The 23903-nt window shown below is 53.1% G+C and overlaps 1 protein-coding gene across 8 annotated transcripts; it reads right to left on the bottom strand.

Moving 5' to 3' along the window:
* Window positions 1–33: 33 nt before the first annotated feature.
* On the bottom strand, window positions 34–22907 carry VEGFA (vascular endothelial growth factor A). 8 transcript variants are annotated; one of them, XM_015857729.2, is made up of 10 exons: window positions 21884–22023; window positions 20904–21190; window positions 16532–16583; window positions 11233–11429; window positions 9396–9472; window positions 9009–9041; window positions 8695–8841; window positions 6263–6334; window positions 4992–5123; window positions 175–2762 (listed from the first exon to the last, which is right to left on the bottom strand). In XM_015857729.2, the coding sequence occupies exons 2-10, from the start codon at window positions 21054–21056 to the stop codon at window positions 2741–2743; spliced, it is 885 nt and encodes a 294-aa protein (XP_015713215.1). In that variant the 5' UTR covers window positions 21057–21190; window positions 21884–22023; the 3' UTR covers window positions 175–2740. The 8 variants fall into 8 exon arrangements, with proteins under 8 accessions (XP_015713224.1, XP_015713215.1, XP_015713218.1 ...); XM_015857732.2 differs by lacking the exon at window positions 20904–21190 and having other exon boundaries at window positions 21884–22868; XM_015857736.2 differs by lacking the exons at window positions 8695–8841; window positions 20904–21190 and having other exon boundaries at window positions 21884–22871.
* Between the last annotated feature and the right edge of the window lie 996 nt (window positions 22908–23903).

Genomic DNA, 23903 nt, shown 5'->3' on the forward strand with positions numbered 1-23903 from the left:
CAAGGTAGAAGGAGAAGGCAAAGGAAATCAAAGTCAGAATTAAATTCTTTAATACAAAAAAAAGTTTGTTTGTCGTCGTCGTCGTCGGTTTTTTAAGATATATCTGTAATTTCTTTGTTTAAAAATAAATATGTACTAAGGAATATCTTGAAAAAACTCACTAGACACAATATGTAGTGTTAATATCTTTTTTCCCCGCAATTATTACAGATAAACAGTAGCACCAATAAATAAAATGATAACAAATATTAAAATTAAAAAGGAGAGAGATTCAAGATGTAGAATTTTCTATTTTTTCCTGTCTCTTCTTTTTACATATATAAAAAAATCGTAGCGTCTATTTCATCCGAATCACACATATACATAAACATATATATATATATACAAACACATAGCCAAATATATATATAGTATGTAGATGTATATCTAACCTTTGTCTCAATAGGAATGTGTAGGGGTAGGTGTTAGAGAAATTAATTAAATAACTGCCCATAACATGCTACTGACTCTGCCAACAATTGGGGAGAGATGGGATGGGACAACAGGAAAGTTAAATTTATACACAACCAGTACAAATAAAAAAAAAAAAAAAAGGAAAAAAGGGGGAAAAAAAAAAAAAGAAAAAAGAAAAAAAAAAAAGAGGTACGGCTTATAAATAGTTCAAATTAAATATTAACAAAGAATACTGAAAAATCCCTACTCTTTAATTAAATTATCTGTTTAATTTCTAATTTAAAAAGGGATATTAAATAAGTATATAAAACACTTTCTCTTCCCTCCCCCCCATCGGAAGCCTCTGTCTTGCGCACGATGCAGCATGAGTATTATACATTGCAGATGCAAGCACCCACCCGTGTGCTCTCCTGAAAGTCATCACTCGGATGGGGAGTTCCTAGTGGTTAGTAGTCACTTGTTGTGAGTCTGTTCTTAGACTGTCTTGTCTCTTTTTGGAAGCTTTCCGTGTTGTACATTATCAGGCGTTGAAAATTCAATTGCGGATGATGTTTGGCAGATTTCTGACACAGACCGAGTACCTTTTTGATGATGATTATTATTATTAATAATTTTAATCACAGAACTAGATTATATATATCCACATAGATGTACAAACACGCTTTCAGGGGTGTGTGTGCGTGTGCGCGTGTGTAAGGTGGGTTCCACATACACCGCAGAGTATATCGCAGATACACACATAGCCAAGATTCTAAGGCATGGCTTAGGGATTCCGGCTGCCTTCACATTTCATTCCCAGACCAAGAGGTGGAAAAAGGAGCCTGGTAGTTATGCTATTTACGTCATTAAAAGAACCTTGACGTTCCCAAAGGTTTGGACGTGCAAACAGAAGGCAGCAAAAGTTGCTTTCTTTGTCCCCCCCTTCCATCTTGGCATACATATATATTATTTTTTATATATATATATGTATAAAAAATAAATATATATATATAAAAAAGAGAGAAAAACACAAACATACATGCACACAGACACAAATGCACACATTCACCTACACACACACACACCCCTACTGTGCATATACTTTTGATTAATATCCCTTTCCAGAAATGTTCCGTAAGCATCTTGGATGCTCTTGAGTGGCAGCTCTGTGCATGAAGAAAGCAGACAGTGCTGAACAATTGTGTGGCCAGGCACCGGTCCCCATTCTTGCTTCATCACACTGCAGGCCTTGTGTCCTTTTGCAGCCACCAAGGGCGGGTAAATCTAGACTCCTGTGATACTTTCTTGAAGGGAAAGTTAGTGTGCATCAGCTGCCCACCATCCTTAAGAGAAGCCAGCATGTTCTCTCTGGCAAAGTTTCTAGAGCGAATAAAGTCAACGCAAAATGTACACTGACATCCCGTGTCCCAGCAAGGCAGGCAGGTTATGAGACGAGTAAGGGCGAAGGTTGGGGGAAGAGAGGGGAGGAGGAATCCTTGATCACGCAGATGGCCATTTCCTTGGCCTTTGACCCATCGCACCCTAGGATGCCGCTCTTTGGAACTCCCTGCCCATCCTCTCCATCACCTCTCCTCCCTGTCCCAGGCAAGGAGAAGGTGGTTTGTGGTACAGCACACTCTACAGAGAAACAGCGGAGGCCGCACAGGTCAGTTAGAGTTAAGAAGTTTACACCCAGCGCTTCTACTCAAGTCCAGTCTTAGCTTGTTTCTTATGCCCCAAGTAGCCCGCTTGTGTCCACAGCAGTCGAGTATTATCCAGTGAAGACACCAATAACATTAGCAATGTTAAAAAAAAATAATCAGTATATATATATATATGTATATATATATATATATATAATATATATATATGTGTGTGTGTGTGTGTGTGTGTGTGTGTGGTTAAGATATACATATATGTATATATAGATGTGGTTAAAATATATATACATATATATATATGTATATGCATGTATACACACATATATATGTATGCATGGGAAAACCCATCAAATACACCCCTATAGTCTTCCTGGCTCTGTTATTTAGCAGCATGAAACAAAAAAAACCAAATAAAATAAAATAAAATAAAATAAAATAAAACAGTTCAAAACCCAAAGGTGAATTCTGTGCGGCGGGTGCCTTGGGGAATGTTCCTTCCGGAGTCCATCGTCCGTACTGAAAGTGCTGTGCTCTACCGATCCTTCATTTTTAGGGTTCATTTGGATTAGTGTTTTGTTTTGTATTTTTCTGTCCAGGCGAGAAATCAGGCTCCAGAAACAGGGCTGTTCCCCCTTCTTTTCCGCTGCTCACCGTCTCGGTTTTTCACATCTGTCAGAGAGGAGAGGCAAGGAAAGAAAAAGACAAGAGGTTAATGTTTGTGGCAGGGGAGCAAGCAGGGCAAGGGAGGGGAGGAAGGGAAGTGGCTGATGCTTTAAGAGCACATGGTGTTAAGACATGGCATGACGTCACTGGTGGGGTGAAGTGCTGTGTAGTTGGGGCAGAGCAGCAGAGAATCTCAACCCGTGAGTGGGTCGATGAATTCTATTCCCCGAGGCTCACCTAGGTGTGGGGGAGCACTGGTACAGAGGGAAATTTAGGGGTAGGATCAGAGGTCTCCTGGTTCACAAACTGAGTTGAGTGTCTTGTTTGCACCCTCTCACAACATGCACACATAGATACACACAGACACACAAAAACAAAGCCAAGCAACGCATGCGGAAAGACACACTCCCCCAGCTTCCCACCTAGCCTGTTATTTGGGTTGGAAGCAATACAGACAACAAAGCCTCATGCAAGCAAGACTTCCGCTGAAAAGAAAGTGCCTCTCATTTCAGTGGCTGCCGTGAGCAGGGGTTAGCACCAAAGAGCAGCAGCAGCCTGAAGAAGCAGTGGGAGAAACAAAAAACTGCCCTCCCTTCTAGGACCCAATTCTAACTTTACAAGGAGATGTAGCAGGAGGAACTTTGGCTTAACCAGCCTTTTGTCTGGAAACAGATAACCTACCCATTCTTAGGACTCCTTGCTATCTTTCCAGCCAACACACCAGCCCTGGAAACCTGCCTGAGTGCCAATCATCCCACCAAACAGAGGGACTAGTAAAAGACACAAGAAAATCCCTTCTGCCGTCACAAGTTATTTGGGGTACTGTTTGGTTTTCTTTGTACTTTGTACTATTTCTCACTCTTTAAACTCTGCAAGGTAATTTCCAGTTACTCTAGGGATAGGGTGCAAGAGCAGGTGGAAAATAACAAGGTAAACTCTGGTCTCGCTCTTTGGGGGCTATAATCACTGGCAGGAGGGAAACTCTGGAAGCTGCTGTAGTCTGGCCCCTCCATCAATTATTTTCCCCCTCTGAATGCAGTACACCAGAAAACTTCTCTGTATGCAGAACAGTTTTGACCGCTCACGCAACGCTAGATGCCTCCCTGGCTTTGGCACAAAGCACTTGCTGCCTGAAGCAGCCCTAGTCACCTAGCCAATTCCAGGCAGGCAAATGGATCCCTTCTCCATCAGGATGTAGCCAACAAAGGACCGTGCATCTCTCTCCCTTATCTTTTATCATCCAGTCACTGCTCCCGTAATATTCCCCTGACAAGAGGAAGCTCCTAGACTTCTATGAACTCAGCTTGGAGTCACAGCCAAGGGCTCATTAGCAACTCCATCTTTACACCTCTCTCTTCAACAGGTGGGATGATGACACACCAGAGATGTATACATAGATAGAGCAAGTCAAGAGATCCTGCTAAGCTCACCAAAGAGCTCAGGTGAGAACCAGAGATCAATTTCTACACATCTACGTTACAGATGGGAGCATGACAGGTAGTAACCAGGCAATACACTCACAGTGGATCTCTGAGTAGACACTAACCACACAGTGTCTTTCCATCTACCAACTCGCATGTCTGAAACAGAGACTTCTGTATGCCTTCACCTACAACAGGCTTAACCTCGCTGTATCCCACACCACAGCCCTGAATGCAACCCCTCACCCCTCAACCCACAACTCTGGCTGAGACATGAAAAGAGAACTTTTGAGGGCAGGGCAAGAGGACAAGGTCCTGGCTTTTAAGAACAAAGAGGGGAATGAGAGTGTGGCCTGGCCTTCCTCACTCTGCACACAACAGAGTGTCCACAAGCCACGCAGAAAGGGCTTGGAAGATAGGGGTGGTGAAACCTTAGCCAGCTAAGAAGGATTTGGCTTTGTAAATGGTACTCTCAGAACTGCACACAGATAATGTACAGAAGGCTACAGACCCTCCCCATAGCTACTGCAGCAGTATGAATTCCTAGCTTGTTCGAGGGGAAAGGATATGTTAGGTATGAACACCCATCCCCATCCAAGTCCTGACAGCATATCAGAAACGCACAACCGCCCCCTGACACGGAGAATCGCTGTCCTCCTCTCAGTCCTCCCTCTGCCCTCTGGCCCATGTAGGACAGAGAAAAGAAGTGATCACATAGCACTGTAGCCAGAAGTCAGCAGGAAGCAAGCTCCCCCCTCTTTCTTTCTCTCTCTTTCTCTCTGTGTGTTTCTCTTTCATCCTTCAGGACACAAACCTGCAAGTGCGCTCGTTTAACTCAAGCTGCCTCGACTTGCAACGTGAGTCTGTGAATTTGCAGGAACATTTACAGGTCTGGGGATCTTGTACAAACAAGTGCTTTCTCCTCTCTGAGCAAGGCTCACAGTGACTGCAAAAAGGCAAAAGGAAAGATGTCTAAGCTACAGCGCTTCAGCAGAAAGAAAATACACATGCAACACCCTAAACATCAAAGCAATCCCCTTGCCCCCTCCCGCAGCCCCCATGCTGCCCACTGGAGTGTCAAGGGCTGATGGGTTTCCAGCAGCACCCCAGCAGCCCCAGGACATGGTCAGGACAGCATCCCCTTGCATTAGCGTAAAGAGACAGAAAACAGGCTCTCTGCACAGTATTCACAAATGCTGCATTGGGTCCTTTGGCATACACGGCAGGGAGTAAGAAGGGAGAAGCAAGGATGGGAAGGTGAGAGGTCCCAACCAGCTATTGAGGTGTCAATGGGAGGCGTTCTCTAAAGTGGGCTGTTGGAGTAGAAAGAAGCCAGAGGCTAAATGAGTTAAATACGCGGGGTCTGTCCCCGCTGGAAAGCAGCTGGGCTCCGGCATTGTGTGCTTACACCTGCAGTCTGTGCTGCCTCCCTTTCCGTGAGCCCCATCTCCACCTTGCCACCTAGGAGCCTGCTCTGAAGGACTGTGAATTTACAATGCAGAATTTTGTGAACCACCGTGAGAGAGAGAGCGAAAGAGACGGAGACAGGTGGAAAGAGGCAGGGAGAGAGAAGCCACCGAATTCAGCAGAGAGAGAGACAGAGAGCCCCCCCCCAAGTTCCCCAGCACCCCCTCTTCGGCTTCCCACCGTCCCACCTCTCCTCTCCGCTTGTGACTCCACCAGACACACACGCACACACGCACGCACGCACACACACACATGCATGGCAAGCACCAGCTTGTCTTTCACCAGCCGTCGCAGCGAGGGCACAAGGCAAGTAGGGGACAGTGCGCGGGACAGAGCTATAGCCAAAGGAGTGGCAAAGAGGAATGGGGCACCTGCCTGCGCTTCTGTGCCCAGGGGAAATGGTCACCGGTGATGATTAGAGAGAGCTGAGCAAGCCAAAGCCACCTTCCCTGAGACACCCTTAGTGCCAGAGCGGTGCCACCGCCAGCATTGCCCCTGCAGGACCTGCAGCCCACCAGTGACTGGGGGGGAGGGTGTGATTTTGAGTGAGCAGCAAGCAGGCGGACTGGTTGGGGAAAGGGAGGGAAGAGAATCTACAAGCAGAGGACACAAACGTACAAGCTGGGTGGTTTGTACCGGCCTTTCTTGCGCTTTCTCTTTTGACCCTTCCCCTTTCCTCGCTTTGATTTTCTGGAAGAAAAACAAAACAAAAAAAAAACAGAGAAAGAGAGAGAGAAGGAAAGAGAGAGGGAAAGCAAGAGAGAAAACAGAAGAAAACGCAAGGAAGAAGAGAAAAAAAAAACACAGCCATGTGCCTTGCTGGGAGGGGAAAGCACATGAGGCAGGATTGGAAGGCAAGTCCCGGAGCAAAGCACAGACCTCCACCTTGCACACACACACTCTGGCCCTCCTGCAGCACCGCCACCAGCCTGCCCGCAGCCAAGCCAGCACCAGGGACACAGCGAGGCCACCTCCATGTAGGGCTGCCAGCATCCACGGGCCTCTGTGGGTACCCACACCTCTGGGGAGGGGCAGAGGGGCAGTGGAGAGGGGAAGGAATCAGGAAGCCTGGTGAAAGCATCACGCAACTGCAGCGAGCACAGACAACCAGCTCTGGTGACAAGCTCAGGCTCACACTGGCTGACATGGAGAAAAAGAAACTGCCATGATCTGATGGCGAGGAGGGGACACCCAGCAGCCCCACTGCAGGGATGGCAATCATCCTGCCTTGGGATTGGAGCAATGGGGCCCTGGGCTCAGTATGCTGGGGACAAGGGTTGAGGCCTGTTCTGAGCAGTGCTGCCGCATGGGAGCGAGGGAATGCAGCCTGAAAACTCTGCTCATCCACCCTACCACTGTCTGTGGCTTAGTGGGCTCAGGAAGACTTCACTTTCTGCTCACACACCATCAGCATCTTCCGTAATGAGCATCTGAGGATGAATAGAGAGGTCTGGCCCAGTTCGGACACCCAGGAGATGGTAACTGCAAGCAGCTTTCAGATTTTCCTTTCTTTCCTCCTCCATCCAGCCCTTCTCTACTTTTGCTTTCCACATAGATCTGACAGACAGACAAGCGGACGGAGCCAAAGCACCCTCTTAAAAATTCACCTGATGCTCCTGATTTTTCAGGCAGGAGGTGAGACAGGCAGGGGCTGGGACATGCAAGCCGGGACACTAACCATGGATCTCTGTAGCCCAGTGAAAGCACAGAGCAGGGGGAGGCTGGAGCCTGCATTGCTCCTTGAGCTACATCAGCATAGCAGCAAAGGACAGGCATGTGAGAAGGCCCTGGGGCAAGCACCAGTGTTTGTTAGACATGTGAGCCCTAAAGCAGCCCAGCATCCTCAATCCTTCCCCACTCTGCCTGAGGGCAGCCCATCTTGGGAGGGGGCTGCCAAGGGAGAGTAGGGGGACAGAAAGGAACACCACCACAGGTGTTCCTTAGGCCTGCTTCAGTCTTCTTGATGGGTCGTATCAGAGCATCAGCTCACTCCCAGCTGCTGCCCTACATGTCAGGAAACATGGGGAGGTGGTGAGGGAGAGGAAAATCAATCTGAAGGCTGAAGATTTATAACAGGACTTTCAAACCAGAATAAATCAAAGCGTACCAATCTCTCCCATCCCTTCCCTTCCTTCCCCAGGGAGTGCAGAACCAGCAAAGAGCAGTCAAGGTGCTGTTAGAAGAGGAAAGGGAATGCAACGCAGTCTGGGCTGGCTGCTTCACCCACACCCCATCCTCACCAGAGCTCACACAGACCCAACTCACACACCTTCAAACCATGGAGCCACGCAGATGACCGTCCCCAACACGGCCCTGCATACAGGGGAGCGTTGGCTGCACGCAGCCTGATGCAGCCACGAGCAGTTTTCCAGGGGGAGGAGGAGAGGCTGGAAGGCAGCTAGAAATCCACAACCACCAGGAAAGGGGTGAATGACGTTCCCTCTCTTTCACTTGCTCTCTGTTTCAGCCTCATCTCCCAGTATTTACCCCTTTCCTCTCCAACTCCGCACCTCTAAACAGCAGAGTCACTATCCCAGCCATGCGCAGTCCAGCTGACCCTCTTGTCCAGAGAGGTCACTTTTTGTCCATGCTGTTCCACGTTTTGTGATCGTTCCTGCAACTAGTGCAGGACGAGAGCTTTTTATTTCTTTTTAATCTCCTTTCCACAACCTTTTTACTTTGGGAAGGAAAGAAAGGGAAGGTTGTGCCTTAATCTTCTTCAGGTCACCAGAGCAAATCCATCAGCTCAAAAAAAACTCTCTTGAAAGTCTCCACCAAGTCCCAGTTAGGACATCAACCTCCTTTACGCCCTCCCAGGCACCCACCCAACCAAAAACAGCATCACATCGTGCATGGCATCAGTCCTGCCTCCACCAGGCCTCCACTGCCACCTCTCCCTGAAGCCAGCAGAGCTCCTACCCAGGCTGCCATGAAAGAAGCGAGTAAGTCCTCACTCAAGCAGCAAGAAAAAAAAATTAATAAAGAAAGGCAGCGATATGCAGTAACCAGAAAATATCCCAGGAGGAGGCAAGGGAGAATGGGGGCTGCACCTTGAATCCATTCTGGTAGGACACACACGACGGGACTTCCCTGACTCGGGGTAAAGCATTAGGAATGACTGCCATGGTTGTGGGTCATGCAAGCTCCAGGTCTGGGGTATGTAGGAAGGACCGTCAGATCTGGGTTTCTGTGCCCACCTGGAACGGATTCAGAGTGTTGCCCCATGCACTACCATACGCCATTTCCAAAAACACCTTCTCAAAGTGAGTATCTCCAACCAATCAAGGAAAAGGGCAAGGGGCGGTAGGGAGAAGAAATGCCAACCAACCACCAAAAGAGAAGAGTGAAAAAGCTCGTCACTTACTTTTCTTGCTTATTTTTGACATCTTTCTTTGGTCTGTGGGGGAAAAGAGAACAAAAGGCATCGTTAAAAGGGAGCTTATCATATACACGAAGGACATGTACAGCTGCCACTGCAGGATGCCTGTGGCACAAGTTAAGCAGTCTTCATAGTGACTGCTCTCCTGTTGCACCTCACCAAGGCTGGAAGACCCAAGGCTGCAGGCTAGCATTGTCCACCTGTCATATCTAGAGATGGAGGAGCCTTGCGAGCAAAGGAGCTCTTTCTCCAGGCTCTGTCATCCCACTGCAAACCAACTGTGGAGACAACAGTCTCAACACAATGGCAGAAAAAAAGGAAAGGCTCAGAATAAGTTAATTGCAAGAGGAACCAGTGCTGCTCCATTCTCACCTGCAGTCACATTTACTGTGCTGTAAGAAGCTCATGTGCGCTATGTGCTGACTCTGATGGGGTTTAATTCTTGCGATCTGGAATGAAAGAAACAGAGAGGGTCACTGCCCATTCACTATTTATATTCACGGCTCCAAATCAGTCCACTGAGTAGAAAAAGCATTTGCACTCCAGGTGCTCCTGGGAAAAGCATGGCAGAGTTTGAGCTGGCTTTGAGGCCCTGTTCTTCCAATCAGGGAAGGCCTTTGATCACAAGCAAGCGACAACACCAGTCTCGTGCCAAAGCTCTGTTTGCTCATGCATGCATGGTGCCAGCACTGGTGGACTGCCTTGGAGACAGGCATGGGAGAGGGCGTAACACCACAGCAAGAGTCTCACTGAGCAGTCAGCCCTGGTCAATATAGGAAGACAGTGATGGAGCATCCAGCCTGCTCTCAGACAGAGGCAGGCTTCAGCCTAAAGCAAAGGCCCAAAGCAAATGTTCCATACTCAACTAATTTTCCCTAAGCCACCACTCATTCCCAGCTGACATCTCGCTTTCTCTCTGAGATGACACACAGAATAAATCTGGTGCTCTGTGCTTAAAAGAGCTGGACTTCACTCAGCCCCCAGCTCAGTGTTCCTACAGGGAAGCTGTATTAGAAACTCTGTGTGTACTGCCACAATCTCCTAATCCAGAACCTGGCTGGACCACTAGCTCTACCATTAGCCACTAAAGCGCCTCTGACCCTGTACAAGCATGTGGGCATGCCAGTCAAAACCTGTAATTCAGCATGGAATGGTAAGAAAACCATCCTTAGTTACACCGTGCTAGTAAGCTCTGACCCAAGCTGGAGCCTGCAAGAGGAAAAGCAATACAGGGGAACCACAGAAGGACAGAGACAGATTCTCTCCTGGAGTTCAAACACAGCTGAGGTCACAAGTGAAAAGCACTGGCTAGTAATCATATAGTCCTGCATGTCTCTCATCCATTTAAAAAATGGATGGCAATATTTACAGGGCCCATTCAAGAGGGTGAGAGACCAAGGTATGTGTGAGAACTACAAGTAAAGTGTACTTGGTGCGAGCACCGTGCCAGATACAAGCTGGGATCCAGGTTGACAAAGGCAGTGACAAAGCTCTCTAAGCAGCGTCTCTAAGCCTTCCCCATGTGCCCAGCCTTCGCTATCACATCCAGACTGTCTCTTCCAAGAAATGAATTCAGCAGCCTCCAAATAAAGGAGGAGTACGCCCAGAGGCAGAAAGGCTTTTCCACTTGACACTGAAGCAGTGTTTCTTAGAGACCCTTCCCACCCCTGCTGTGCCAATGTAGCTAATGACCCAAATCCTCTGCTCTGTTGGTAAAGGCTGACCTCACATGCCCTCCAGGAGAGACTACTGGCAGGCTTTCCCCTTTTGCACTACACAGCTGCCTTGAAAGCAACAGCTGTGTGGACCAAATGCAGAGTTAAGGTAGAGCAAGGGCCTGGGGAGCATCTTCTCTAGAGCCTCAGAGCTAACAGCATCAGCAATGGGCCTTTGCATTCTCTAAGGTAAATGCCTCCTTTGCATAGTCCTAGCTTGTGTATTTGAGCACTAATGAGGGTCAGAGCCACTGAAAAACAGATTCTCTTCTTAGCTTTGCATACAGACGGGCAGCTCACTTTTCACCCCTGTAGGGTGCAATACTGGATGCAAGGATCAGGAAAGAGGTAAGCTCTCTTGATCTGACAATTTCCAGTTCCCTAGGGTAGGCTGCTCTTCCTCTGGGTTAGCTGGGAGCTGGGACTTAGAGTGGCTGTGATGGGTGACTTGCTTACTCCACCCAAGCATGCCAGCTTGCAGGCTGGGCCCTCACCTCCATCGTGACGTTGTACACATCCACAGGGACACATTCTAGGCCCTCATCGCCGCAGCAACCCGCACATCTCATCAGAGGCACACAGGATGGCCTGAATATGTACTCCACCTCATCAGGGTACTCCTGGAAAATGTCCACCAGGGTCTCAATTGTCCTGCAGAAGCTGCGTTCGTAGACTTCCAGGAATTTGATAACTACAGGGAGGAATGGAGGGAATAAGTTAATGAAAACTCAGCTCAAGAATGTCTAGTTCTTTACCCCTTAAAACAAGCCAGACGGTTGCAACACATCTACCCTATGCTCTTCACTAACAGTCTTGCAGGCCTCAGTCCTTTCTTTGTCTCTGCCCTACACACACACACACACACCCTCCCACCCACACCCCAAATGAAGTGGGGAAGAGGAGACAGCCTCTCCCTGCCACTGCTTTAAGGCAGAGACACGACGGACCAGAGAGCTTTACTGACTGGACTGGCTCTCCCCGACACCATGCATCCCACAGGTGCCTTCTCTCCTGCCATCCCTGATACGCTCAGATTTCCTGCCACCAAACATACCAGCTCAGCCAAAAAGCACCAGAGGCCATTGCATACGATCTGCACTCTGGATTAAGAACCCCCACTGGTTCATCTTTTACCCCCCTTCAAAACAGCCATTTGATGCCTCAGAGGGTTTTAGAAGGCAGGGGTATATAAGCCAGAGACAGAAGCATCCCTCTCACAGACCCTGGCGTAGAGATCCTCCTGAGAATGAAGAGATGGTTCTGAACAATGCATCCACGTGGCTTCTTTTTTCCCAACAGACACCTCTTTCGCCCGTGCTTAACATCCACCTCAAGAGGCCACCTTCAGCATCACCTGCCACAGGCAGGCAGGTCACAGCCCCTGTGTCTCTACATCCACCACCTTCCCGAAACGAGGAACTGAGCCACCCCCTGGGAGACTCCAAGCAGCACCACAGCATCCCCAGGATTAACTAGACCACATACTTGGCTACCGAACCACAACAAGGCCACGTGGGAGGGGCAATGGGGTGGATCTGCCATGATCCCCTGCCTTTGCTCCATTCAGAGGAAATACTGACTGCTTGCGATCTGTGCCGATTTCACAAGCGTTTCTCAATGTTTCCCAGTCTCTTGCCAAAGCTTCGTCTTGCTGCTTGGTCAAGGGTTGGAGAGATTTAAAGAGATGAGAGATAGGAGAGATAAGCACACATGCACAAAACCCAGCTGCTAGCACACTTCTGCAAACAGCGGGTACCTGGAGCCCCCCAGGCCTCCTAGAGCTCCACCAGCATTCAGGCAAAGGGAGATGGCTGAACAGTTCAGGGGAGAAGAGTACGCACAAAGAGGGAGCAACTGCCCCACGCTGTTACGCACTATAATGATCCACCTGTACTGCATACAGAGTCCTACAGCACCAGCATTGATAACTGAGTGATAAGCGCAAGTGCTTGCATCATGGAAAAAAAATGGTCTCCGGTAAGCGTTTCTAAAGCGCCCTGAACTTGTGACAAACTGGCATAAAGGTTACTTTGCCACGGGAAGAAAAAAAAAAAAGAAAAGCAAAAGCTGCAGGGCTCGGAGCTCAGAGCCCACAGTTAATTGCTGCGAGTTAATTCTAGGTCATGCGGAGCTGACAGTGCCACGGTGCTGAGAGCGGGTACAAGAAGGGAGGAGCTCCCATCCAGGGAGTCTGAAGTGTCAGCGAGCGTGAGCTACTATTAAAAGAGAAAGTGGCTTATGAAAAGAAAATGTAGCCTGGCAGGCACTGATTGCTTGTTGGTGTTCCTAGCCTAAAAGACAGCGTGCTTCTGTTCCCTGTCCTGCCCTCCCTCTTCCTCCTTCCCCTGACTGCAGTGTGCCTCTTGTCTGTCCTCCTTCCATCATATCCACGCTACCTCCTTCCTGCTCCCCTTTGGAGTGACCCTACTTACTGCCTACGTTCCAACAAGTTGAACAATTTAATATGTGGGAAATTCCGCGGGGCACAATGACGGCCACTGAACTGCACTGCTCATTATTCACACTGTGCCAGCAGAAAGGAGCTGGGAACCCTGGCAATAAAGGCACAGCTCTGGATTGAAACGCTTGCAGACTGACTGCATGGGGAAGGAGGAGAGAGAAGAGGGAGGGGAAGTGAAGGTTACCTGTGCAGATCAAAGGCTGCTTGCTCAATTTGGCTGAGACATAAAGAGGCAGAAATCAAAACCAAGCAGAAAACTAAAGTGAAACTGATTCAGGTTTGCTATGCTCCCTGAATATTTACACTGTGCAAGCAGCTGGATTATACCATCGAATCTGCACTACAGATCGGCCACAGAACGCCACATTGGCCTTTTTTTTGCAGTTTTTAGTTTCTTGGCTGCACCCTGTTAGCTGCACTTGAGATCTGGGAGATCGGACAGGATCAAACGCCTTCTATGAACAATGAGGGAGTTTTTGCCTTTCTGTTAATGCACGATGATTTTCCAAAGCCTGAATCAGCCCCTGAAGAGGAAGCGGGGACTCCTTCTCCGAATGCCAGTCAGATCTCCTGCAGCAAGAGGTGCACTGCCCTGATTCTGCTGCACACCACCGCAATTCACATGTAGACTGTGCAGCGCTTCACAGTCCATTTGCACAGCCACAGAAGAGCACATGACTGAGGTACAGTCATCTCTCAAAGCCCTGCCCCTGCAACGCTTACTCCTATGCACCGGGAGTCATATTCCACACTTTGTCAAGCTGATTCAGTCCATGCCTCCTTTCCATTGGTTGTGTTGGGGACGGAAGGACGCCTGTTTTTGACGGGGAAAAACGGGAAGGTCACTGAAGGACTAACGCCGTTTGGCCTGCTCCCCTCCCGCAATTTGGGCCTCAGCCCACGTTAAAAGTTAATCCCGCGTTTAACACACACCCCTACCCTGAAACACACCTCCACATTTGAGTCAGAGGTTCATCTTTGTGAATGAAGAGGAAAGAAAGGTTAAAACCCAGCCAGGGCCCACATTAACTCTTCAGGGCAGACGTGGCCGTGGCAGGTGGGACTGAGCCCAGATTTGCAGCAGACGAGTGGGAACAAGCTGGACTAGAAAAGAGCAGCTCTATGATCATTTTGCCTCCTTTTCCATCAATGGCTCTGCAGCAATATAGACACACTGTTCTTTTAAAAATAAAAGTGCAGCCACAAGTGCTGGTGGTTTCCTTTATTTATACCAGAAAATCTTTGCTCGTGGAACAAACAAAGAGTGTTTGTCTGACTCCTCTACAACTTCCTGCGCCACAAAACATGTGGAAAGCTCTCCGGAGCACAAAAGGGTAGGGGGTGAAGCTAAAATTACACTCTCCAACCAGAATAAGTTCATCCCAAACAAAAACCTGTTGCAGCTTGACTTCTTGGAGCGAGCACAAAATGGCCAAAGACACAAAATCACCTTTCCTGCCGACCCTAAAGGCCCCTGGTGGAAAAGGCACTGCAGGACTGTTCTTCTGCAACAGAGGCACATTGATGGCTCCTCTTGAGAAAGGATAAACTGAGGTACTGAGAGCAGACCTCCAAGGTCATCCAGCAGGACAGAAGCAGAGCCAAGGAGGTAATGCCAAGAGTCCTAACTTCTTGCTCACTGATGTATTCGCATTGCAGGGCCGGGAATAGCACAAGGCAATACCACTGAAGTCTTATTGCTCACATTGCTAGACCAACTTCTCTCCTGCTCCCATCCGCCTTCCCGTGCCAGGGAGTGACACTCATCCCATCCCCAGGATGGTAGCTGGTCACAACAAATGGCCAGATGAGGATACTGCCTCTTTTCCACCAACAGCACAGCGACCGGTTACCAAAATAAGCCTCACAGCAGGCTCCATCTTGATCCCTCTGAAGTCACTGAACCTTCTTCTGTTGACTTCAGCAGGAGCAAGGGTCAAGCACAACACACGGCAGCCCGCCAGCAAATCAGACATTTCGGCCATGCAAAATGGACACCTACCCCAACCGGCCTGCCACAAATCTCTGGCAACACACTCGCAGTCTGTCATGCTAATAAAGTTACAGAAATTGAAATTGAGTGCGACAAATAAAAAAAGCCAATCTAGGCCCACACTGCTAGAGCCCTCTGCTGACCTCCGGCTGGAATAACGCTGGAGGTCACGGCCCATGGGGAGACCCTTCACCACAGCCACACCAGGGAGGGCTCTGCTCAGCCATGGAGGCAGCGAGGAAAATGCAGCCAGGATGGTCTGAGAGCAGCTGATGATCAGCCCAGCCTGAAGGTTCTGATGTCCATAGTCAGACTGATATTTGGAATGCACATTCTCCAGAAACCACCTAAGAAAGCTTGTGTTTCCTTCTTGGAGGAGACAGAGCAGTTATTTTACTCATCACATCCCTGTGTGACAGGGCTCTGACAACAGCCATCTTGCCATTTTATTCCTAAGAACGGGTCTGCCTGCCACCCTACTGCTGGCCTAAAGGCTGTGAAAGTCAACTAGCTGCAACACATGGGGCAGGGGGCGTGCAGGGGGCATCTCCCACTGACCCAGCAGCTGCCCACTCTTCCGGCCTGCACACACATCTATCCACACGCACAAATCAGCGATGCAGAGGGCTTATTTTGGCCCTGATGCATCCAGAGCAACACAAAAAGCAGCACACTTCCCCAGCAGGTCTCTGCTGCGCTGCCATTAAGCAGAACCTTTGGGATCTGACCCCTCTGTGCCTCACACCAGAGTATAAAGGTGTATTTTTCAAGCCTGGCTCTGCACACAGCAATAAGCCTGAACGGGGGTAGGTGGCCCTATCAAGAAGGCCTGAACTGCTCCCCTTCTCCCCCAGCCCCACAGCCCCGTGCTGGGTGCTGGGTGCTGCTGGGCCTTTGTTCGGGATCAGCCCTGGCTGGTCCGGCACCCCCAGCGCCTGCAGGGAAGAGGCAGGCAGCGAAGATGACAAATCCCTTCCTACGGCACAGTGGCGAATTCCTAGGAGGCTGTTCGCAGCAACTCAGCTCTTTGTGTGCGTATATAAATATATATATATATATAAATGAGCGCGCGTGTGTGCCCGAGCGCACGCACGCACTCCTCGCAGTTCTGGGAGGCGTGAGGAGGGCTGGCCCGGCCCCGCCGCCCGCCCCGGCTCCAAGGCTGCCCGGCTCCAAGGCCGCCCGGCCGCTGCCCCGCGGCCTCCTCGGGCCCAGCACCGCGCGGGGCTTCATGGCGGCGCCCCCGCCCCGCGCCGCTCCCCGGGAGGTGGCGGTGTTGGCCGCCGGGGCCTCCTTCCCCCGAGCCCCCCGCCCCCGAGAGAAGCCGCCCCGCTCTTACCTTCATTGGGCTTCCGCTCCCCATCCCCCAGGGCCGGAGCAGCCTTCGACAACTGCAAGAGAACAGAGAATCGGTCACGACGCGGAGCCGTCACAACGGGCCGCGGGGAAGGGAGGGTGCGGGTAGGGGTGGGGGTAGGGGTGGGGGTCCCGGGCCCGCCGCCACCACCGGGGAGCCCCGGGGCGAGGCCGGCCACGGCGGCGGCTCAGAGAGACCTTTTGTTCTCCCCGGGAGCCGAACGCACCGCCGGGCTGCTGCGGGGCCTGGGCCAGCAGCCGGCCTCCCTGCCTCCTCCGGGCCTCCCCGCCATGGAGCTGACCCGGGGGGGGCTGAAGGGCTGTCGGTCGCCCTCTCAATGTCACCCACGGCTGACAACCCAGGTGTCGCTGCTCGGCCCCGTGTCAGGCGATGAGCTGCGAGGGCACCACGTGCAGCGATACCCCACAGCGTCCCTCCTCTCCCTTGTGATACAGGCTGCTCTGACACTTGGCACTGTCACCTAACGGGCCCGGCCCCAGCGCTGAACAAGGCCCGAGCTCTGCACTCGCAGCCCCGTTGGGACGAGGGGCATTTCCTAAGCGGGATCAGCAATAGGCGATCCACCCCCAGACCGAGATGGAGCAGAGTTGCACCACTTTGCTAAGGAAGTGCTTTTTTGTAATTCCAGGTGTAACAAAAACTCCACTCTTCCTGCTCTGCGCCAGGGCTGGAGCTCTGACGTAACTTTCCAGACAAGTCAGGTTTCCCCCTGCTGTTCTGTTCTGAACCAAAACCAAAACGCTGGGGTTTCTTCACTTCTGCATGGTATGTTGCCACCTGCGTGACGCCATCCGCCCCACAACCTGCTGCATTTCAGCAAGCAGGCGCACACAAAACACTGCTTCATCAGCAATCTGATGTATTTAAGCCTACAAAAAGGCCTTCTGATCTCACAGCTGGAGACGGGACTGAACGGACCAAGCAAAGTCCACCCCAGGCTCACAACGTTATTTTGCCATCCACAGCCTTCTCAGCAGCCCTGTGCACAGCCCGGAGTGTCAGCTTTGAAGAGGAGGAGGAAAGCGAGCCGGCAGAGCCCCTCTCTCAGCCATTCCTTTGTGTCTGCGCACAGTTCCCTTTGTTTAAAGACCCCCTGACCAAACTCCTTGCTTCTCCTTTCTGTTAACGTCCCTCTGCACCTGAGCTTAGCGTACTGGTCCAGGCCTGAGCCACCCCACTGTCGTATCCCTGCAGGGAGAGCCTGTGTCCCTAACCTCAGTGCTGCGATAGCAGTTCAAAAAGCAGGTTCCTAGGAACAGCTTCATCCCTGAAGTGTGAAGGTCACTGCAACAGCACAAACAAAATGGAGGCAGCAGAGGCTGCAGCGGCCTTCCAGAGCGGCTCAGCGCCTGAAGATCTATGGGTCAAAAGAAAACCGCTTCAAGGGCAGAAAAGCCTCAATTCACATCATAGAGCAGGAAAGCAATCACGAGCCAGGTCAGTCTATCCAAGTCACAATGCCCCCAAGACCTTTTGCTGAGGGATTTCTGGTTCACACACCAGGTGACTGTAGTGGACTGAGCAGAATTAGCTCTGAGACACCTTGAGGGTCATGCTGTCCATTCTTGGCGCGAGGCTGCTCAGCCCGCTGCCAAGCCCCCTGCCTCCCTGCACGCACACACACACACGTGGTGCATGGCTGTTGGGAAGCAGACAGAAGCCACACACTTTCGCTGCTGATCTACACGTGGCCAGCACCTCTCCCTGCCCAGGGTGTACCAGTGCACTCTCCCAGCCATCACCTACACCTGGGTCACAATTCCACCTGTAGATGTGATATGACATGGATATGGAGCCTGCCCGGAGCGGGGCAGTGAGGCTGCTGTGCCCCCTTGGCAGAGCTCAAAGCGGACTTCTCCGCAGACACCCAGAACTATCACTAACACACAGTCGGCTCACCGGGGCAAGAAACTTCTGTCCTTTGGGCAGTGCCTTTCAGTAATGCTCACAAAGCCTATCTAACAGCAGATGAGGCAGGGGATTCTGCCTCACTCTACACCAGCCTGCTGTATATCACAAAGGGCAACCGGGAAACCAAAAGCACTCCAAGAGACAAGCGGGCCTAGCGTGCCCTTCGGTGGGAGCCTGAAGGTCATGCTCTCCTCTGCTGTCTTTTGGAATTACCCAACAGCTCTGTAACACAGTTTCTTTCCAATAGATTTTCAGCATGTCACAGAGGTGTGGAAACAAGCCCTGGCCTCAAGAGTGGGAAGCTCCTTTTTGTGCCCTTTGCAGGTCACAATAAATGCATGTCCTGCAGCAGGGCAAAACCCTCCCGAAGAAATAACTGTTTCACACCTCTGTACCTGCACCTTCCCGTTCCCCCTTTCCTCCCAGTTCCAGTATGGAGCAAGTTATTCTCTAAAGGGAGAGAAAAGGTTAATGACGCTGTTCCTCCCCAGCCATCGCCCCCCTCGCCAACACCACCAGCACTCTTTCTCTCCCTTCCCCTCCCCCTAATCTGTGCAGCCTCATTAAAAGAGCTTTGTAACTGTTTAGGACTGGAACAAACAATCCATCCACTCTGAGAGGGACTCTGGGACAGGAGTTAATGCACTTTTCGTCTTAGGCGCTAGAAATTCTTCTCAGCGGTTTCTACTTAAGCAGGGGGCTCTCGCCGCGCTCCCTCTCCATTGTGCACACAGCCAGAGGTCAGTAATCCCACCAACCGCCTGCACAGTGCAGGCACCCTGATACGGACAGAGCAGGACGGACAAGAGACCCCACTTGGGTTGCTCAGGCATCGGCGAGCCCCTCTGTGGTGTTAGCACGGGCTCCCCTGCTGTCAGAGGAGCCCTCCTCCTTCCCATAGGAGTGCTATGGGGAAGGTGACCGCTGTGCACAGGCGGCAGAGGGGCTGCGGAGCTCCTGGCGCGGCCTGTCGCGGAAGCAGGCTGAAGGCAGCGCGGCGGGTGGGTGTGTGATCATTAGCAGTCTGGTCACAGGCGCGCTCTCCCTCCCTGTGTGTCTGAGCGCTGCCTGTTCCCTGTGGCAATACAGCTGGTAGAGCCAGGTCCCTCTGCATCTCAGGGAAAGGATGGGTTCCCAGGGCCCCATCGGCAGCGACCTGCCATCACTACAGCCGGACAAAGGCCGATGGGGAAGGAGCTGCCGTCCCCCATATCTCTAGGAAACGGGGACACTACCGTGACCCCTCGGAGCCCGTGGGAGCTCGGTGCTGGCGAGCAGCCGGGAGGGTGGCAATGCAAAACCACCTCTTATTCTCTCTCCCGCGCAGAAGGGCTGTGGCCACACGTGGAGGCAGACACCTGTAGCATCGGCACCGCCCAGCCCACACCGTGACACACTTCCCACCGTCCCGGGAACAAGCATGCCAACCCCTCGGTGAGGAGCCGGCTCTTAGGCAGAGGAGCACCGAGCTTCCCACGTCCCTCCTCCTTTGCTCTTGGGAAAGCCGCCCGACACGCGCCTGACCCTGCCTTCCTGCCCAGCCTCTCCTCGGCTCTTCCTTAGTCCTTCCCAATGCGCCTGGATAGCTAGCCAGGTTTTATTCAGTACCACAGCCTGATTAAAGCACCGCTAAATATTATCACCAAAGCACAATGCGAAGAGTGGCGCTTTCTGCCGTGCCCAGAGCCACCATCAGGCTGCCTACGTGAGACCCACTGGCATTCCCAACATCCCGACCATCACCGTGGCGCCCGAGCGGCCCACAGACAAATAAGGACAGAACTGAAGGACACAGCTCACCGTCCGTCTGTCCGAGCACTTCCACGGCCCGCATCACTCCGCTATCTGTGCATCACACAGTCCCACGCGGATCTACCCTACAACACCTCCTGCCGCTCCTCATTTCACACACCACGCCGTAATTTTTCCCCCTTTCTTTTTGCATCACACCATCCTCTGATACAGGGAAACAGGCTTTCTTACGGCCCCTGCGCACGAACAGACCCAGACCCTACCTGATCTGCAGCTTCGTCTCCAGGGAAGAGGAAGGGGAGGGGAGAAGGAGCAAGGGGAGGGTTGAAGGATTTTATCACCGGACACGGAGTTGTCTAACCCACAGCCAGGGAAGAGACGCTACTCTCTAAGTTTACGGAGGAGCCAGAGGGCTGAGAAGCCCCGTCTTAGGTGAGGGTGGAAAAACTCTTGGAGGGTGGAAAGAATTGTCCCATGAGGCAGACGTGGCCGCCAGGCTGCACGGCGCAGCTCTGTGACACACTCAGATGGGAGCCGAGCCTTGGTTCCCATCCAGCACTGCCCAACGTGCGGCTGTCACTGGGGAAAGTGGAGATATAACAGGCGAGAAACAAAGCGTGCGGAGCCTGCCTCCGGTTCCAGCTGAAATGGCTCCTAATTGGGGAGTTACCTTCCAGCATCCGTGCTGAACAAACAATGTGAATAACCAAGCAGCTTGCAGGCGACCTTTATTTTCATGTCTGTGGGAGATGATGTGGCCCACATTCCCTGCAAGAGCAGAGGAGCGGTGTGGGGAGCGTTGGCCTCTTACAGCCTTAAACATAATCCATGCCTACCCGGCGCACGGCCACTTTCACGTGGGCACTCTGTCTAAACCCCTTAATATCTCTTGGCAACACAGCCCTCCGGACTCCAGAAACGGACAGATTTATAGGGCAGGTCTGCACACCGCGCTGCCTTTTAGAAACAAAAAAGAGAAAGAAAAAGGAGGAAGAGTTGGTCTCTAATCGCTCAGGAATGACAATGAGGCAAAAGTAAAAGTGACCAAGGAGGAAGAGAAGGGAAAAACGCGGGGTTTTGTAATCACAGTGCCAGAGATATGGAATTTGGAGGTGGAGGGGGGGGGGGGTAGGGCAAAAAAAATCAATCTGGAAAAAAATCAGGATCCATTTTGTCCTCTTTGATCTTTATTTGTTTTTCCAGCGAGGTATTTTGAACTCCGCTCGGCGGCACGAACCCGAGCCGGGACCCAAGGCAAATACGGCCGAACACCCTTTTGCAATGTCAGGAGAGCGGCGGACGGGAGGCGAGGCTGATGCAATTAGGCAGCGCGCTGCCTCCCTGCCCCGCTCCCGGCCCCACGGCCCCGCGGTCCCACGGCCACTCCGCGGGGAGCCCCGCTCCCGGGGCCGTGCAATGCGCGCACACGTGCGCGGCCACTCCGCGCTCGGCTCCCGGCCGCTCGCCCCCCGCCGCAGCCCCGCACCCGCACACGTGTGTGCGCGCCGCCGGCCCCGCAGCCGGAGCGGTGGGCAGGTGGGAGGCCGAGGGTAAAGCGGGGGGATCGCGGGGGGTGGGAAGGGAGAAGGGAAGAAGGGGGAAAGTCTCTCCCGCACAAAGCCCCGTCCCGCCGCCGGCCCCGCCGCTTACCTCCGCGCTCTGCAGATAGAGCAGCGCCGCCAGCCCCCAGTGGATCCAAGTGAGCAGAAAGTTCATGGTTGCCGGCGCACGCCTCGGAGCGGGGCCCGCCGCGCTCCGACAAGCCGACAAGCCGCCGCCGCCGCCGCCCCGCTGCCGCGCTCTCGCCCGCTCCTCCTCCGCGCCCGCCGCTTCTCGGGCGCCGCGAGGGGCTCCGTGGGCAGGGGGTCTCCTCTTCGGGCTGTCCGCGTTCACCCGTCCATACGGCCGGCTCTCCGCCGGCCCCCGCTGCCGCTCTCGGTGGGCGCTCCGCAGGGCCGAGCGCAGGCTCCGCGGCCGCCCCGCCGCCGCCCGGCCCCCGCCGCCGGGCAATCCGAGCTCCACAGCGGCGCCCGTGCGCGGCCGCTCTCCCGGCGCCGGGGCAGGCAGGCACCCGCGCCGCGCTCGCTCTCGCTCTCGGCTTCGCGCACTCGCCACGAAGTTTGCGCGGAAAGTTTCAATGCATCTCTTTCGCCGCGCCCCCTCTTCGCGGCGAGCCGGGGTCGCCTCCCCCGGGGGATGGAAGGGGCCGAGCCCGAGCCCGCTCCGCACGTCGGGGTGGCGGTGGCGGAGGGGGCGAGCGGACCGCCTGCCTCCTGCCCTCTCTGCCTCTCTCTCTGCGTCCACCGCTTTCAAAATCGGAATAGTAAGAGGAAAAAAAAAAATAAGAAAAAAAAAAATCCCAAGTGTCTAGAGAGGGACGGAACGGGGCGGGGGGAGGCTCGGCAGGAAAGGGAGGGGAAAAAAAAAATCCCAGCGGATCAAAGTATAGGTGGGGAAAAAATAAATTAACCGAGAGGATAAAGCACGGCGACAAGCCAACTGCAGGTCCCGGTGTCCCCCGCCGGCGCGGCGTGCGCTCCTCGCCCCCTGCACGGCGGCAGCCGCGCTCCGCGCTCTCCAGCGGCGGCTCCGCGCAGCGCCCGCTTCCCCGCGCAGCGCCCGCCCCACCGCCCGCTGCCGGCGCTCTGCAACTGCTCGGCGCGGCCGCGGGGAGAGACGCTCCGGAGAAGTCCCACCCTCCTCGGCGGTCCCCTCCCTCCTCTCCACCCATCCCCTGTTACACGCCGGGCGAGAAGGCGACTGAGCGCCGGGGGTTGCGGCCCCCTCCGCCGTTCTCCCCGCCCGCCTCGCTCGGGACCGCGGTTCCCGGGGCTCCCGTGCCGCCCCTCTTTACCCGCGCCGCCTCCCCCCGCCCCCCCCCCCACCCCGGGCCGCCTTCCCCCGCCGCCGCCGTCGCGCCCCGCCGAGGGATGCGCGTTCGGGTCAAAATTCACCTCGTCCGTGGGAATCGCTCCAAAGTCCAGCGGGGCCGTTTGCGGGGAGGGGGCGGCGGGGGACGATCGGGCCGTCCCGGCCGCCGTCCGGCCCCCCCGAAGGCCTCCGCCGTTCAGATACGGCGATTTCTCGGCACCTACGTGCTAAAGGGGAGGGGGCGCCTCGGCTGGGTTTAATCTCCTTTATCCAAAGATAGTCGCTAGGTGGAGAGCCTGCCTGCACCGAACGCCCGCCGTGTTCCGCGAGGCAGACCCCCCATCCCGCTTGCTGGGAAGGCGTTTGAAGGGCAAAAAGGCAGCTCCATCTGCGGGGTTACCGCAGCGTTCCGCGGCCGAGCTCCTTCGCTCGCGTCCCCGCGGCGTTGCCCTGCACGTGATATAGCAGCACCACGCGCGTGTCGGCACGCAGAAATGAACCTCCTGCCGCCACCCTCCGCAGGGCGGGCACCCGGAGCCGGGGCTGCACGATGGGGGAGGCACGGTGAAAGACAAGGCCGTGTTATCGCTGGGAAGCAGCAGGTATTCCAGCACCGTGCCACAGCTCTGCGATACAGGCGACGCGTTGGCTCTATAGAGGCACCTGCTGGCTGAGAGGAACACACGGAGCTAACAACAAAAAAAAAGCCTACAAAAATGAGTCTTTGATTTCGGCGGATCTCAGCCCCGTTCTCCACTTTGTTCATGTTTAAAGACGAATATAGTGTTCCCCTTGGTAC

This window comes from Coturnix japonica, chromosome 3, assembly GCF_054131305.1.
Source record: "Coturnix japonica strain WE chromosome 3, WE-NBRP24, whole genome shotgun sequence".
In the NCBI taxonomy this organism is placed as follows: domain Eukaryota; kingdom Metazoa; phylum Chordata; class Aves; order Galliformes; family Phasianidae; genus Coturnix; species Coturnix japonica.